General features: G+C 38.8%; 1 protein-coding gene across 2 annotated transcripts in view; it reads left to right on the top strand.

Annotated features, from left to right (window-relative positions):
- The window catches only part of LOC133620897 (nuclear receptor ROR-alpha B-like), a 116,970-nt gene extending 107,915 nt beyond the window's left edge, over positions 1 to 9,055 (top strand). For both annotated transcript variants that reach the window (XM_061982527.1, XM_061982528.1), the window contains 5 exons: positions 4,573 to 4,705; positions 4,782 to 4,889; positions 4,967 to 5,077; positions 6,894 to 7,003; positions 7,085 to 9,055. In XM_061982527.1, the coding sequence (XP_061838511.1) occupies positions 4,573 to 4,705; positions 4,782 to 4,889; positions 4,967 to 5,077; positions 6,894 to 7,003; positions 7,085 to 7,249 (627 nt within the window). In that variant the 3' untranslated portion in view covers positions 7,250 to 9,055. The remainder of the gene's footprint in view (positions 1 to 4,572; positions 4,706 to 4,781; positions 4,890 to 4,966; positions 5,078 to 6,893; positions 7,004 to 7,084) is intronic.
- Positions 9,056 to 17,083: the final 8,028 nt, after the last annotated feature.

The raw sequence follows: 17,083 nt of genomic DNA, 5'->3' as shown, positions 1-17,083 counted from the left end.
GGAATCAGCACCTCCAAGTCCGAGTCCATGGTTCTCTCCCGGAAAAGGGTGGAGTGCCATCTCCGGGTTGGGGAGGAGATCTTGCCCCAAGTGGAGGAGTTCAAGTACCTCGGAGTCTTGTTCACGAGTGGGGGAAGAGTGGATCGTGAGATCGACAGGCGGATCGGTGCGGCATCTTCAGTAATGCGGACGCTGTATCGATCCGTTGTGGTGAAGAAGGAGCTGAGCCGGAAGGCAAAGCTCTCGATTTACCGGTCGATCTACGTTCCCATCCTCACCTATGGTCATGAGCTTTGGGTCATGACCGAAAGGACAAGATCACGGGTACAAGCGGCCGAAATGAGTTTCCTCCGCCGAGTGGAGGGGCTCTCCCTTAGAGATAGGGTGAGAAGCTCTGTCATTCGGGGGGAGCTCAAAGTAAAGCCGCTGCTCCTCCACATCGAGAGGAGCCAGATGAGGTGGTTCGGGCATCTGGTCAGGATGCCACCCGAACGCCTCCCTAGGAAGGTGTTTCGGGCACGTCCGACCGGTAGGAGGCCACGGGGAAGACCCAGGACCCGCTGGGAAGACTATCTCTCCCGGCTGGCCTGGGAACGCCTCGGGATCCCCCGGGAGGAGCTGGACGAAGTGGCTGGGGAGAGGGAAGTCTGGGCTTCCCTGCTTAAGCTGCTGCCCCCGCGACCCGACCTCGGATAAGCGGAAGAAGATGGATGGATGGATGGACGAATTTGAATGCATAAAAAAATTAAAAACATACTATATGTTTTTTGTCTTACATAGGTATTGTTAATGATAGGCAACATTCCCAAAAAAGTACATTTCCCCAACTTACAGGGCCAACTTAAAACAACATAGAACGCACTTACTTATCAACCTATATGCACTTAGCTACTTTCCAACTTTTACTACGTACCTCATTTCTACTTAACTAACATCAACTATACTTACCTGCTTGAATACATACATGGCTACATACCATGTAGCCATCAAAACCTAATGCATGATTCGTGCTTAATGTAACCAACAACTTGGCTATCTTCTACTATTACGACTTACATACATACACTTACCTACCAATTAACTTCTACTACATACCTGCCCTTTACCTACCTACTTAACGTATTCTTAATTAACAAACATCTACAATATCTTTAACCTATTTATTGAACTTGTTCTTAACTAACATATATCTACTACTTACCTACCCACGAATGTCTACTATATACCTACCCTTTACCTACTTACTGAACTTTTTCATAACTAACAAACCTAGGAAATAAATTCTACTACAGTATATACCTACACTTAACATACTTACTGAACTTTGTCTTGACTAAAAATATATACATACTGACCAACTATCATTTACTTTGTACCTCACTTCTATCTACCTACCAAAATGTTTCTTAATTAATAAACATCTACTACCTACTGACCAACTAACTTCTACTTTGTACCTAACTTCTACCTACCTACTGAATATTTTTATAACTACCAAACCTCTATACTTACCTACCAACTAACTTCGACTGTATACCTACCTTCTACCAACTTACCGAAATGTTGCAAAATTAATGAATAAATGCTAATTTCTTGCCTATGCACTTCTGCTATGTACCTACTAACGTCTATCTACAGTACTAACTTTTTCATAACTAACAAGCGTCTACCATTTGCCAATAGCTACTAACTGCTACTATGCACCTACTAAACTTTTTTTATATAACTAATGAACGTCTACTACTGACCTACCTATTCACTTCTACTGTATATCTACAGTAAGTGAGTTTTACTTAACGTGCCTCTACTTCCTATCTACCTACTTAAATATCTATGAACGCTCTCCTACTTACATAAGTAACTCATACGCAAAGATCAATAACGGAGTGGAATCTTGTAGCTTATCTCTTTGTATATTGCTGCTATTTTCAAACTGTGGCACGTAGACCACAAGTGGTACGCTGGCTCTACCTAGTTGTACACCAAAGAATCACTTGATTAAAGTGTTTTATTTTCCTATATTCAAACAGTGTTACTGCTAAAAAAAAACTTTGTGTGATGTTTCAGTGTCCAAAAATATTAAATATACTATTTAATTTAGACACCTCTTTAATAAAACAGCATGCTAAAATATTATCAAAGCCCATTTTACACTTAGTAAATCTGTGCATTAAAAATGGTGAATTACCACAAAAGTTTTATAACAACTGTTATGACACCAATTTTTAAGTCTGGTGCAGCAGATGAGGCATGCCATTACCGACCAATTTCAATTGTGCCTGCGATTTCAAAGGTACTTGAGAAGATAGGTGGCTGAACAATTGATGACCCATTTAGAGAAAAATTATTTACTGAATCCTAAACAATTTGGATTCAGGCCCAAATATTCTACTGAAATGGCTGTGTGCCACTTCACCGAAATGATCAAATAAAGTTTGGACCAGGGTAAATATGTTGGAGCAGTATTTTCAGATTTAAAAAAAGGCTTTTGATACTGTAAATCACCTTGTTTTGATGACACAGTAAAACAATTTAATGTATCAAAACAAACCATAAATTGGTTTAAATCATATCTTGAATTGCGACAATCTGTTCAAATAAATGGTGTAAAAACAGATGTAATAAATTGTAATTTGCGTGTGCCACAAATATCTCTTTTGAGTCCGTTGCTTTTCAGTATATACATATATATATATATATTTATATATATATATTTATATATAGATATACAGTATATATAGAATCATAAAAACACGGGACGTGATGTTAAGACTGTCCATTGTGCCAATAGATGGTGTGCACTCACATCAGATTTGCCTTGATGTTAAGAGTGGGATGGGATGTATTCCTTAGAGTGGGATTAGATGTACATTTTGGGACACATCCTCAGTAGTGTTTCTTTCAATCCTGGGGTGTTTCGGCCTTTACTCACTAAACACCCTCATCAAAGGCGGCCAGCTAACAGGTGATCAACCCCGTAGCTCAGGGGTGCGCACACTTTTTCTGCAGGCGAGCTACTTTTCAATTGATCAAGTCGTGGGGATCTACCTCATTCATATATATAATTTATATTTACTTATTTATGAAATATATGTTTTTGTTAACAAGTTAAAGGTGTTTAATGATAATGCAAGCATGTTTAACACATATAGTTAATATTGTTAATACATTAAAGGTGTTTAATGATAATACAAGTATGTTTAATACATATAGTTAATATTGTTAACAAGTTAAAGGTGTTTAAAGATAATGCAAGCATGTTTAACACATATAGTTAATATTGTTAACAAGTTAAAGGTGGTTAAAAATAATACAAGCATGTTTAACACAAATAGTTAATATTGTTAACAACTTAAAGGTGGTTAAAGATAAAACAAGCATGTTTAACACATATAGTTAATATTGTTAACAACTTAAAGGTGGTTAAAGATAATACAAGCATGTTTAACACATATGGTTAATATTGTTAACAACTTAAAGGTGGTTAAAGATAATACAAGCATGTTTAACACATATAGTTAATATTGTTAACAAGTTAAAGGTGGTTAAAGATAATACAAGCATGTTTAACACATATAGATTATTTTCTTTCATGAAGACAAGAATATAAGTTGGTGTATTACCTGATTGTGATGACTTGCATTGATTGGAATCAGACAGTGGTGATGAGAACGTCCGCATTTTCGAATGGAGGAGAAAAAAAGTCCTCCTTTCTGTCCAATACCACATGAAAGTGGTTGGTTTTTGGCATCTTATTTGTCCAGCTTCCATACTCCTTTGTATACACTTTACAAGAAATACATTGTCGGCAAACTCCGTAGCTTGCTAGCTTGTGCACACCAGCTTTCTGAGACTGTTATTTTGGTAGCGCAGGCAGGATGAAGCAGAGCTTTTATTGTGCAACTGTGCAGTCGGTCTTTGGAGTTTTGACGACAGGTACGGCGCCAGAGTCTGTTGAAATAAAGTGTTTCTCGCCTTCCAGTCGGTAATTTTAATGAGCTGGCAGCAGCCAGCGTCATCTCAGAAGACCCTTGGGTGCCGTGAATGTCAATCAAGGGACGAAAGTGACGTCATAGTGAAGATTTATGATCGCTCATTTTTAGGACTATTTTTTTAATGCCTGGCTGGTGATTGACTGACACACCCTCCGAGATCGACCGGTAGATCGCGATCGACGTAATGAGCACCCCTGCCGTAGCTAGTGTCCCATGCCCAATCATTAGGATTAGCCTAGCTATAAAATGACTAACATCCCGAGGGACTATGCAAGGCAGGGCCGTCCTCTTCCCTGAGCCAAGCTTAGAGCCGACCACATACCTCAGAGGCCGTCAGGTTGGAGGGTTGGAAACGGGGGGGGGGTCATGTTGTTAGAGCCCAGCAAGGGTCTTTCCGTTTGATCCACAACCATTGGCTGCCTCTTTCAGCTGCTTCAGAAACTGTTCTGATAATCTGCCGCAGAACCTGTCCGTGAATTCCAAGTCCCTGTAGCATTTGTGGTGCAATGTGTAGTTTCTGCTTTTCTGTGTTGGTCAGATTCAATCATTTTGATAAAGAGAATTCTTCTTCCCTCAGTCGGTGGATGAGATGTGGCAACACTGTGCGGTTCGGCTGACGGATGCCGTGCAGTTTGTGGTGGAGTTTGCCAAACACATCCCTGGTTTCCGTCTGCTCAGCCAGAACGACCAGATCGCCCTTCTGAAGACCGGTGAGGTCACCTCGCATGGACTCACTCACTCACCGTCCAAAAAGGTTGAATCACAGTCAATCTGCTGTTTCCTCAGGTTCTATGGAGGTCGTTCTGGTGAGGATGAGTCGCTTCTTCAACACAGAGAACAACACCGTCTTTTTTGATGGCAAATTTGCTGGAACCGAAGTCTTCAAGTCTTTGGGTGAGGTCACGTCTGCTCAAACATGCTCTTAGAACGTTCTTCCACCTCACTGATGCAATACACGTCTTCTCTTGCAGCGTGCGCCGATTTGATCGCGGCGGTTTTCGACTTTGCTCACAGCGTCTGTGCTTTGAAGCTCACCGAGCAGCAGGTGGCTCTCTTCAGCGCTCTGGTCTTGATCAATGCAGGTAGGCCACTTTATTAGGTAAACCTGCATGGCCTAATGAGATGCAATAAGGAATAAACATAATAACGCTGAGTATTGACCAAAGATGTTTTCATTTACCAATATGGTTTTTTTTTTATTTTGGAATCGCACTGTTTCTAAATTGGTTAATTGATTACTCAGTTTCAATATAATCACTGAGGAGATTGGTATTACAGCACCCATTTAGACATTGTTAAATATATATCAGTAATCTAACAACACATCCACAGTTGTGGCAACATTTCAAGCCACTTTAATGCTTAAAAGAAGCTAGAAGTCAGTATAAAAACGATTTTAAAAAAGTTGGAAAACGTCTGACTTTTTTTGTAAAAGGCAAAATATTTTTTTATGTACTGGATTGACTGGATTTTAAAGTTGTACCTAATGTAGCTTAACATGGAAAATATTCTAATTTTAAAACATGAAAAAAGTTGCAGAGTCAAAGTCATAACTTTTTAAAAATGTATTATCTTAATCATAATTTTTCTTTTATGGGTTATTAACAGGGATGTCCGATAATATCGGCCTGCCGATATTATTGGCCGATAAATGCGTTAAAATGTAATATCGGAAATGATCGGTATCGTTTTTTTTTTATTATCGGTATCATTTTTATTTTTTTATTTTTTTTTTATTTTTTTAAATCAACATAAAAAACACAAGATACACTTACAATTAGTGCACCAACCCAAAAAACCTCCCTCCCCATTTACACTCATTCACACTCATTCATACAAAAGGGTTGTTTCTTTCTGTTATTAATATTCTGGTTCCTACATTATATATCAATACAGTCTGCAAGGGATACAGTCCGTAAGCACACATGATTGTGCGTGCTGCTGGTCCACTAATAGTACTAACCTTTAACAGTTAATTTTACTAATTTTCATTAATTACTAGTTTCTATGTAACTGTTTTTATGTTGTTTTACTTTCTTTTTTATTCAAGAAAATGTTTTTAATTTATTTATCTTATTTTATTATTATTTTTTAAAAGTACCTTATCTTCACCATACCTGGTTGTCCAAATTAGGCATAATAATGTGTTAATTCCACGACTGCATATATCTGTTGATATCGGTATCGGTAATTAAAGAGTTGGACAATATCGAAATATCGGATATCTGCAAAAAGCCATTATCGGACATCCCTACTTACTAACTTTCTAAAAGTTGTTTTATTATTATCTTTATTATATAATGCAAATTTTCTTATAGTGTTTCTAATCTATATACCGTAATCCATAAAAAATGCTGAGGTAACATAACAGCCTGGCTTTTTTTATCTTCATTATTTATTGAATTTATAATTATATATATTTTCTAAATTATTCATTTATGTTATCTATTTTTAGCATTGGCTTAATGTGGGATCTGAACCGAGGATGCTGTTGTGGCTTGTGCAGCCCTTTGAGACACTTTTGATTTAGGGCTATATAAATAAATATTGATTGATTGATTGATTGATTGATTGATTGATTGATTGATTGATTGATTGATTGATTAATCTCAGGTTAATTTTTGTCACGCTTGATAAATTATTAACATTATTGTTTGGACGCAATTATTTACACTACAGTAATGTTAAGGTAGCAACTCAGGGAGGAGGTATATTTCTAATGTAGTTTTGATATTTTAAATTGATTATTTTAATATATTTTTCACATTGGCTCAATCTCTTGTTCGTTATTGTCACTGGTTGCCCCCTAGTGGTAGTTGGTAGACACTGTAAGAGGAAAACAGGACTATGCTGCTTTGAGTGAGATCGTGTTCAAAAGCCAAAGACGTCTCTGTGCAGATCGTCCATGCCTGGAGGACAGAGGCAGGGTGCAGCGAGTGCAAAGAAGCGTGGAATTCGGTCTGACACACATCCTACACCGAGACAACCGGGACAGCCTAATGCATAAGGTACAGCAAAGAACACATGCTGGCTTGTAATTGGTTTAAAAAAAAGTGCAATGTAATTTTCTGGTTGTATGTTTTGTGCAGCTGTACCAGAGGATGTCTGTGTTGCGTTCACTGTGCAGTCTGCACATGGAGAAGTTGCGCTGGTTCAGTCAGCGCTACCCGCTCATCGCTCACACTCTCTTCCCGCCTCTCTACAAGGAGCTGTTTGCCTCTGAAGCAGAGCTGCTGCCTGAGAACACACACTGATGACACATAACACACACACACCTTCACTCACTGGTACACTTAGATATTTAAATAAAATGTTCAATTTGGCAATATGCTTGTTATTGTGGTCGTAGTCAGCACCACAATGAATCATACTTAGATATCAATATTTTGACCCTTTCATGTTGCTATGGTAACAAAACAAGTAAAAACATCACACCAACAATGGAAGAGTTGTCAGCATAAGACAGTTTCACTGTACTGTATATATGGTACATATTACATACATAGTAATACAAAGCTCTTGTATTGGATTTCATTGGTTTGTATGGTTGAGATTGATGAACTCATACACATACATGTATACATACACACGTACATAAATACACATGCTATACATAGGTACACACACATGCATAAATACATGTAAATACATAAGTGTACCGTACATACGTACACACATATCTAAACACATGTACATACATACATAAACACACACATTCATACATACATAAACATGCACGTGTATACACACGTACATATATACATACACATACATGCATATATACATAAACACACGTACATACATACTGAAACACACACACATGCATAAACACACAGATATACATAACGTACATACATATATACATACAAAAACACGCACATGTATAGACTCGTACATACATACACATAAACACACATACATTCATACACACATAAACACAGAGTAGAGCAGAGACTGAGGTCCTGGGCTCCCAGCTGATATTAAAAATCAGACCAATGAGGTGCAGGTGTGGTACCTGCAAACAAAGGAGACATGGAGAAAAGAGCAACCAAGCAGGCAGGGACACAGATCCCCTGCTTGCAAACCTGAGAGGAGGCGGGTAAGCAGGCCAAACATTAAGCCCCTCCCACAAGGCCCGGGCCGTTACACTTATATAAACACAAACATACTTACATAAACACACACTTACATACACACACGCATGCATACATAAATACTTACATACACACACATACATACAGACACACACAGACATACTTACATAAACACACATACACATTATTGCACACTGACATACACGCACACACACACAGTATTATTATTATTACGTACTATACATTTTTGACAGAATCAATTTTTGTAATTGTTGAAATAAGAAGAAATAAGTCAGCTGACTCACATAATTCAGAATATTCATATCATAAAACTATTTTTGAAATATTACAGAGAAATATATCAATATTTGTTGCTGTTTTTTTTTTTTGTTAATGTTATTTTTAAGTACTTCTCTCTATATATAAGCTAGCTTGCAGATGAATAAATGATTGTGTCCTGCTTTTTAATCCGGAGCCAGAACACTGACATTAAGTTTTGGATATGAATACCAACTGGCATCTTAGAAAAAGATTTGTTATGACTGTAAATAAAAGTACTGTACGACAAACGAGCACCTGACCACATACACACATATATATATTATAAACCCATGACAATTTGCATAGTAAGGTCCCATAATGTGAATTGAAACACATCTGTTTTGTTCAAAACAACACACCTTAGCTCTTATCGCTTTTTTGCATTAAATGTAGAAGAAAACGTCATTCTTCTCTCTGTGCAAATTTCAACGTAAAGTCAATAAAAATGCTGAGACTGCAAGAAAATGTGTCTACGCTAGCCTTTTTCTCTTCTGAAGTTTTTTATAAAAAGTTATGAAATATTGACAGAATGAGGTCAGCAATATCCTCCCACGGCTTTAGAACTATTCAAACTCTGGAAATACACGGTTCATTGTTGGTTGTATTATATTTAAAAGATCTATCTTTTCAAATGTTGTTGTCAGGACAAAAAAGTGTGTGTTCTCAAGTGTACAATGAGACTGTGAGTCACTCAGGATATGATTAAGAAGAAGCTGCATTTTCTTCAGCAAATGCCCCCCCCCCCCCCCCCAACAAATCATTGTACAGATACTTTGGCAACTAATAAAGCTTAACTATTTGTCATGTTCTTTCACCCCCAATTACTCACATTACATGTTGCATCCTTAATGAAAATGAGGTGTGTCCTGATCCGACGCCTATCGGATATCGGTCTGAAATCAGCAAACAAGGGGATGGGTCAAATGCAGAGGACACATTTCACCACACCTAGTGCGTGTGTGACAATCATTGGTACTTTAATTTAACTTAATTTCCAAAGAAATTCTGTGGAAAATAACATCATAACGGCTGTGATATGATGGAGAACTACTGTGAGTCATTAGATAAGAAGTCCCTTCGTCATTATAAGGAGCAAACAGCCGTAATCGGATGCAAGGTTTCGTACAAGAAGGACAAGTTTGAGTGGAGCAGAGACGATGCACGACATCTTCCTCGATGTCTCATACCTGGACTTTAGGAAAACTACCTAATTGTTCAACAAGGCCGATTTTATACATTGGAAGACTTTCAAAATTATACAACTGAAGATAGCTTTGTTTGTGACGTTTATGTTTATCTCTATAAACCCAGTGTCATCAAGCCAGGCAAGAGTACTGCACTCTCAGAGATGATATGACCCAAGTTTGACACCCTGGATAATCAGATTCAACCAATCTAATGTTATGTCAGCACACTGTGACTGTAAGGCGCGTCACTTTTGTTGTATGTGGAGGCTACAGTCTGCATAAGAGAAGTGAGTGCTTTTTTATCAATACAACCACTCTCAAAAGTTTTTTGACCAAGCACATCAAGTCAATGCAAAGCGGGGCTGTTGTTTATTTTAGATAATTTTTTACGTACAAAATGTTTTACAAAACCCGTGAAGTTGGCACGTTGTGTAAATGGTAAATAAATACAGAATACAACGATTTGCAAATCCTTTTCAACCTATATTCAATTGAATAGACTGCAAAGACAAGATACTTAACGTTCAAACTGGAAAACTATTTTTTGCAAATATTAGCTCATTTGGAATTTCATGCCTGCCACGTGTTTCAAAAAAGCTGGGACAAGTGGCAAAAAAGAGTGAGAAAGTTGAGGAATGCTCATCAAAGACTTAATTGGAACATCCCACAAGTGAACAGGCTAATTGGGAACAGGTGGGTGCCATGATTGGGTATAAAAGCAGCTTCCATGAAATGCTCAGTCATTCACGAACAAGGATGAGGCGAGTGTCACCACTTTGTGAACAAATGTGTGAGCAAATTGTCCAACAGTTTAAGAACAACATTTCTCAACCAGCTATTGCAAGGTGTTTAGGGATTTCACCATCCACGGTCCGTAATATCATCAAAAGATTCAGAGAATCTGGAGAAATCACTAGTCACTATCACATAAGCGATGATATTACGCACCTTGGAGCCCTCAGCTAGTACTCCATCAAAGAGCGACATCTTTTATAAAGGATATCACCACATGGGCTCAGGAACACTTCAGAAAAGCACTGTCAGTAACTACAGTTTGTCGCTACATCTGTAAGTGCAAGTTAAAACTCTACCATGCAAAGCCAAAGCCATTTATCAACAACACTCAGAAACATCGCCGGCTTCGCTGGACCCGAGCTCATCTAAGATGGACTGATGCAAAGTGGAAAAGTGTTCTATGGTCTGACGAGTCCACCTTTCAAATTGTTTTTGGAAACTGTGGACGTGGTGTCCTCCGGACCAAAGAGGAAAAGAACCATCCGGCGCAAAATTCAAAAGCCAGCATCTGTGATGGTATGGGGGTGTATTAGTGCCCAAGGCATGGGTAACTTACACATCTGTGAAGGCACCATTATGCTGTGAAAGGTACATACAGGTTTTGGAGCAACATATGTAGCCATCCAAGCAACGTTATCATGGACGCCCCTGCTTATTTCAGCAAGACAATGCCAAGCCACGTGTTACAACAGCGTGGCTTCATAGTCAATCATCAATCAATCAATCAATCTTTATTTATATAGCCCTAAATCACAATTGTCTCAAAGGGCTGCACAAGCCACAACGACATCCTCGGTACAAAGCCCACATACGGGCAAGGAAAAACTCACCCCAGTGGGACGTCGATGTGAATGACTATGAGAAACCTTGGAGAGGACCGCATATGTGGGTAACCCCCCCCCCCCCCTCTAGGGGAGACCGAAAGCAATATAATAGTAAAAGAGTGCGGGTACTAAACTGGCCTGCCTGTAGTCCAGACCTGTCTCCCATTGAAAATGTGTGGCGCATTATGAAGCCTAAAATACCACAACAGAGACTCCGGACTGTTGAACAACTTAAGCTGTACATCAAGCAAGAATGGGATAGAATTCCTCCTGAAAAGCTTCAAAAATTGGCCTCCTCAGTTCCCAAATGTTTACTGGGTGTTGTTAAAAGTAAAAGCCATGTAACACAGTGGTAAAAATGCACCGTGCCAACTTTTTTGCAATGCGTTGCTGCCATTATAAGTTAATGAATATTTGCAAAAAAAAAAAAGTTTCTCAGTTCAAACATTACATATCTTGTATTATATTGTATACATATTTTTATTTACGATTTTTCACAACGTGCCAACTTCACTGGTTTTGGATTTTGTACCTGAAATGATCCGAACAAGTCGTGAGCACGTCACATCTCGGTTGATTATTGTAGCAATCCATGCTCGCCTTCGCTGTTGACTTTTCTTTTCAGCCGCTTCCGTTTGTCCAGAAATATGCTTAGGAATGCGATACAAGCTAGGCATATCTCACCCACCTCAATTGTGGCAGCTGACAATGGCACACATCACCTGTATTATGAAAATTGTTGGATAATTTATCGGCGACAATTAGCATCTCACTAACTTCCAACCTTCAATATGGATATCGGCAATGCATTGTGGGGAAAATTAAACCATCCCAACCCCTATATAGAAGCGAGCAGCTACACAACAGCTAAGCACACAATAGCACACAAGCTAAGACGTACTGTTATGTGGTTGGCTGCCCTGCTGCCTCCTTTCTGCTCTTTTTTGCTTGGAGTTCCGGGACGGCGCCACCCACACACACCTGCAACCAATTTGCTACTGGCCTACTTTTAAGCTTCCCTGCCTGTCATCTCACTGCCAGTTGATTGTAGATGTTTCACTCGCCTCCAAGGACTTCTTCCACTCGCTTGGCGTATGCGGGTGGACATCAGTGGCTAAGTCCCGCTATTGTTGTGTTGTATTTTTCGCCACTACGTCTGAGTGTGTCTTTTGTTCTCCTCTCCTTTTTTGAATGCACTTTTTGTTATTTTTTCCACTCCTCGAGTGCACGTTTTGTTATTTAACAATCTTATTTTTGCTGACTGTTTCGTCTGTGCTTTGGAGTCCTACTCCTAACACATTCGTAGTAATAATTGAACAATATTGCAGTCTAAAACAGCACATTTGTCAGTGTGAACGAGTATCAAATAATTACTGTTGCATATTACTTACACATACAAAGTCTCCAAGGCAGATGCTCATTAGAAAGTATCCAGTAGCAAACGTGTCCGCACGTTACTTGCTGCCTCATGTAACTTAAAGGGGCCCTATTGTGCAAAACCAACATTCCTTACCTATTGGTACATGTTGTTTTGTATTTGGGATCCGCATAAGATTAAACTTCAAATCAAACCGTGGAGGCATGGCAGAGATATTTATTTACTTATTTTACTATTTTGCCTTCCTTTTTACTTCCGTTTATAATTTTCCCCATTAGTGACGTTTTTCCCAATCATGACGTCAGCAGATTATCCATAGTCCGTTATTATCCATATCCAAAGTTTTACCCAAAACACATTGCTCATGTCTGCCATTCTAGTCCGACGATGTAGTCAATGAGCTCCTTCTTTTTTGCTGTCCTATTGTTGCACATGCACCGCTATAGCCATTTCTAATACATAGTCACGCACAATTCGAACTTAATCTGTCAGTAGACTTGCTATGGAAGCGCCAATAACTACATCAGTAGTTCTTAACCTGGGTTCGATCGAACCCTAGGGGTTCGGTGAGTCGGCCTCAGGGGTTCGGCGGAGATCAAAACACACCCGACTCATCGTGTAAATACAAACTTCTCCCTATCGGCGTATTACGGATACGGCAACAGCTGACTGATTTGCAGGTGTGTAATTTGTTGTGAGTTTATGCACTGTGTTGGTTTTGTTCTTTGAACAAGGTGATGTTCATGCATGGTTCATTTTATGCACCAGTAAAAAAAAAATGGTAACACTTTAGTATGGGGAACATATTCACCATTAATTAGTTGCTTATTAACATGTAAATTAGTAACATATTGGCTCTTAACTAGTCATTATTAAGTACTTATTAATGCCTTATTCGGTATGTCCTTATTATAACCCTAACCCTCTAACCCTGACCCATACTTGCCAACCCTCCCGATTTTCCCGGGAGACTCCCGAATTTCAGTGCCCCTCCTGTAAATCTCCCGGGGCAACCATTCTCCCGAAATTCTCCCGATTGCCACCTGGACAACAATATTGGGGGCGTGCCTTAAAGGCACTGTCTTTCGCGTCCTCTACAACCTGTCTTCACGTCCGCTGTTCCTTCAAACAAACAGCTTTCTGGCCTAGTCACACAATATTTGCGGCTTTTACACACACTTAAGTGAATGCAATGCATACTTGATCAACAGCCATACAGGTCACACTGAGGGTCGCCGTATAAACAACTTTAACACTGTTACAAATCTGCGCCACACTGTGAACCCACACCAAACAAGAATGACAAACACATTTCGGGAGAACATCCGCACCGTAACACAACATAAACACAACAGAACAAATACCCAGAACCCCTTGCAGCACTAACTCTTCCGGGACACTACAATATACACCCCCGCTACCACCAAACACCCCCCCCATCCCCCACCCACCTTACCCCCACACCCTCATCATTCGGAGGTCTCAAGGTTGGCAAGTATGCCCTAACCCTAACCAAATAACTCAAAATTAAGTCTTTATTACTTAGAATATGTTCCCCTAGTGTCCAAATAACTCTAAATTAAGTCTTTGTTACTTAGAATATGTTCCCCATACTAAAGTGTTACCAAAAACATATAACTTTGTCTTGAATTTGAAAAAATAAACAATTTTATTTTTCACTAAAGAAGGGTTCGGTGAATGTGCATATGAAACTGGTGGGGTTCGGTACCTCCAACAAGGTTAAGAACCACAGAACTACATAATGGCTAACAGGGAGAAGACGCATTTGAAGTGGAAGCACGTAACCAAGACCACCCACACTCTAAAGGAGAGCCCCCGTAAAAGTGTTAAAAAATAGGTCATACACTATCTTTTTAATATTTGTTTTACTTTTTAATCTCTAGATCAACTTCAAATCTATCCTTCAATTAAAATTGTCATTATATTTCTATGTTGTTTTTGTTTGTTTGTTTTATGCCCTTTGGGTCATAAAACATACTCCATACCAAAATATGAAATATTTTCCCCAAAAACTATTTAATTATTGATCAAATGTAATTGTTGATGTGAAGTAATTGGAGCCTTGAATAGGTCAGAATCAATTCTCGATTTAACACAATTCTTCTAATATATTATTTCACATGAACTGTAAATTACAATTAAAAAAATTCAAAACAGGTTGCAAATGAAATCTCATCTTAAAGTTAAAGTTAAAGTTAAAGTTAAAGTACCAATGATTGTCACACACACACTAGGTGTGGCGAAATTATTCTCTGCATTTGACCCATCACCCTTGATCACCCCCTGGGAGGTGAGGGGAGCAGTGAGCAGCAGCGGTGGCCGCGCCCGGGAATCATTTTTGGTGATTTATCAAGGCTGCTGAAGTACAATTTATACATGCAGTGTTGGCCTAAAAAAAACGGTCTTATTATTTATTATTTCATTTAGATTGGCAAATTAAAAAAGTAGCAGTTTCAGTAATGATAATAATATCAATAATAATTGTTTAATGTTTTTAATCCAAAATATAATTAATTAAATTTAACTAATGATAAATTAATTATAAATAATTTTTTTAGTTTTTATGGAGTTTTATTTTAATCGATTCTCAACATTATGAATCGATTTAGAATCTGAATAAATAAAAATTGTGATTTGCATGTAAATCAACTTTTTTGAGCACTCCTACTTTCAAATACTCTGACATGTTTGCAGCTTCAGCGAAATGCACAACAAGCAGACATAAGGTCACATGGTTGCAACCCAGCAATTAACTTCTTATTCATTCATCTCTTATCGTCACCAGGTGTGGCTACAAAAACAAACAGCTGTGAGAAAACCTCTGATGTGCATTTTTTTATTATTATTTGAATTTATCTACAAAACCGGTGAAGTTGGCACGTTGTGTAAATGGTAAATAAAAACAGAATACATTGGTTTGCAAATCCTTTTCAACCTATATTCAATTGAATAGACTGCAAAGACTTAACGTTCAAACTGAGAATCTTTGTTATTTTTTGCAAATGTTATCTCATTTGGAATTTGATGCCTGCAATATGTTTCAAAAAAGCTGGCACAAGTGGCAAAAAAAGTTGAGGAATGCTCATCAAACACTTATTTGGAACATCCCACTGGTGAACAGGCTAATTGGGAACAGATGGGTTCCATGATTGGGTATAAAAGCAGCTTCCATGAAATGCTCAGTCATTCACAAACATGGATGGGGCGAGGGTCACCACTTTGTGAACAAATGCGTCAGCAATTTGTCGAACAGTTTAAGAACAACATTTCTCAACGAGCTATTGCAAGGAATTTAGGGATTTCACCATTTAAAGGTCTGTAATGTCATCAAAAGGTTTAGAGAATCTGGAGAAATCACTGCACGTAACATTTAATGCCCGTGACCTTCGATCCTTCAGGCGGTACTGCATCGAAAAGCAACATCAGTTAGTAAAGGATATCACTACATGGGCTCAGGAACACTTCAGAAAACCACTGTCAGTAACTACAGTTTGTCGCTACATCTGTATGTGCATGTTAAAACTCTACTATGCAAAGCGAAAGCCATTTATCAACAACACCCAGAAACGCCGCCGGCTTTGCTGGGCCCGAGCTCATCCAAGATAAACTGAGGCAAAGTGGAAAAGGGTTCTGTGGTCTGACGAGACCACATTTCAAATAGTTTTAGGAAATTTTGGACGTCGTGTCCTCTGGACCAAAGAGGAAAAGAACCATCCGGACTGTTATAGGCGCAAAGTTCAAAAAGCCAGCATCTGTGATGGTATGGGGTGGATTAGTGCCCAAGGCATGGGTAACTTACACATCTGTGAAGGCACCTATAATGCTGAGAGGTACATACAGGTTTTGGAGCAACATATGTTGCCATCCAAGCAAGGTATTTTTCATGGATGCCCCTGCTTATTTCAGCAAGACAATGCCAAGCCACATTCTGTGAGAGTGTGGGTACTAGACTGGCCTGTCTGTAGTCCAGACCTACTGTATCTCCCGTTGAAAATGTGTGGCGCATTATGAAGCGTAAAATACGACAACGGAGACTGTTGAACAACTTAAGTTGTACATCAAGCAAGAATGGGGAAGAATTCCACCTGAAAAGCTAAATGTGTCTCGTCAGTTCCCAAACGTGTACTGAGTGTTGTTAAAAGGAAAGGATGTAACACAGTGGTAAAAATGCCCCTGTGCCAACTTTTGTGCAATGTGTTGCTGCCATTAAATTCTAAGTTAATGATTGCAAAAAAATAATACGTTTCTCAGTTCGAACATTAAGTATCTTGTCTTTGCAGTCTATTCAATTGAACATACTGTAAGTAGAAAATGATTTGCAAATCATTGTATTCTGTTTTTATTTACGATTTACACAACGTGCCAACTTCACTGGTTTTGGGTTTTGTATCTCGGCATGCGCCTTGAAATGTTGTTTGCGGCACTCAGCTGTTGGTGGGAAGGTCAAGTGTGTTACTGTACAGTTGTC

This window comes from Nerophis lumbriciformis, linkage group LG21 (genome assembly GCF_033978685.3).
Source record: "Nerophis lumbriciformis linkage group LG21, RoL_Nlum_v2.1, whole genome shotgun sequence".
NCBI lineage: Eukaryota > Metazoa > Chordata > Actinopteri > Syngnathiformes > Syngnathidae > Nerophis > Nerophis lumbriciformis.
Note: the sequence above shows the minus strand (reverse complement) of the source record. Positions and strands in the feature narration are given on the sequence as shown.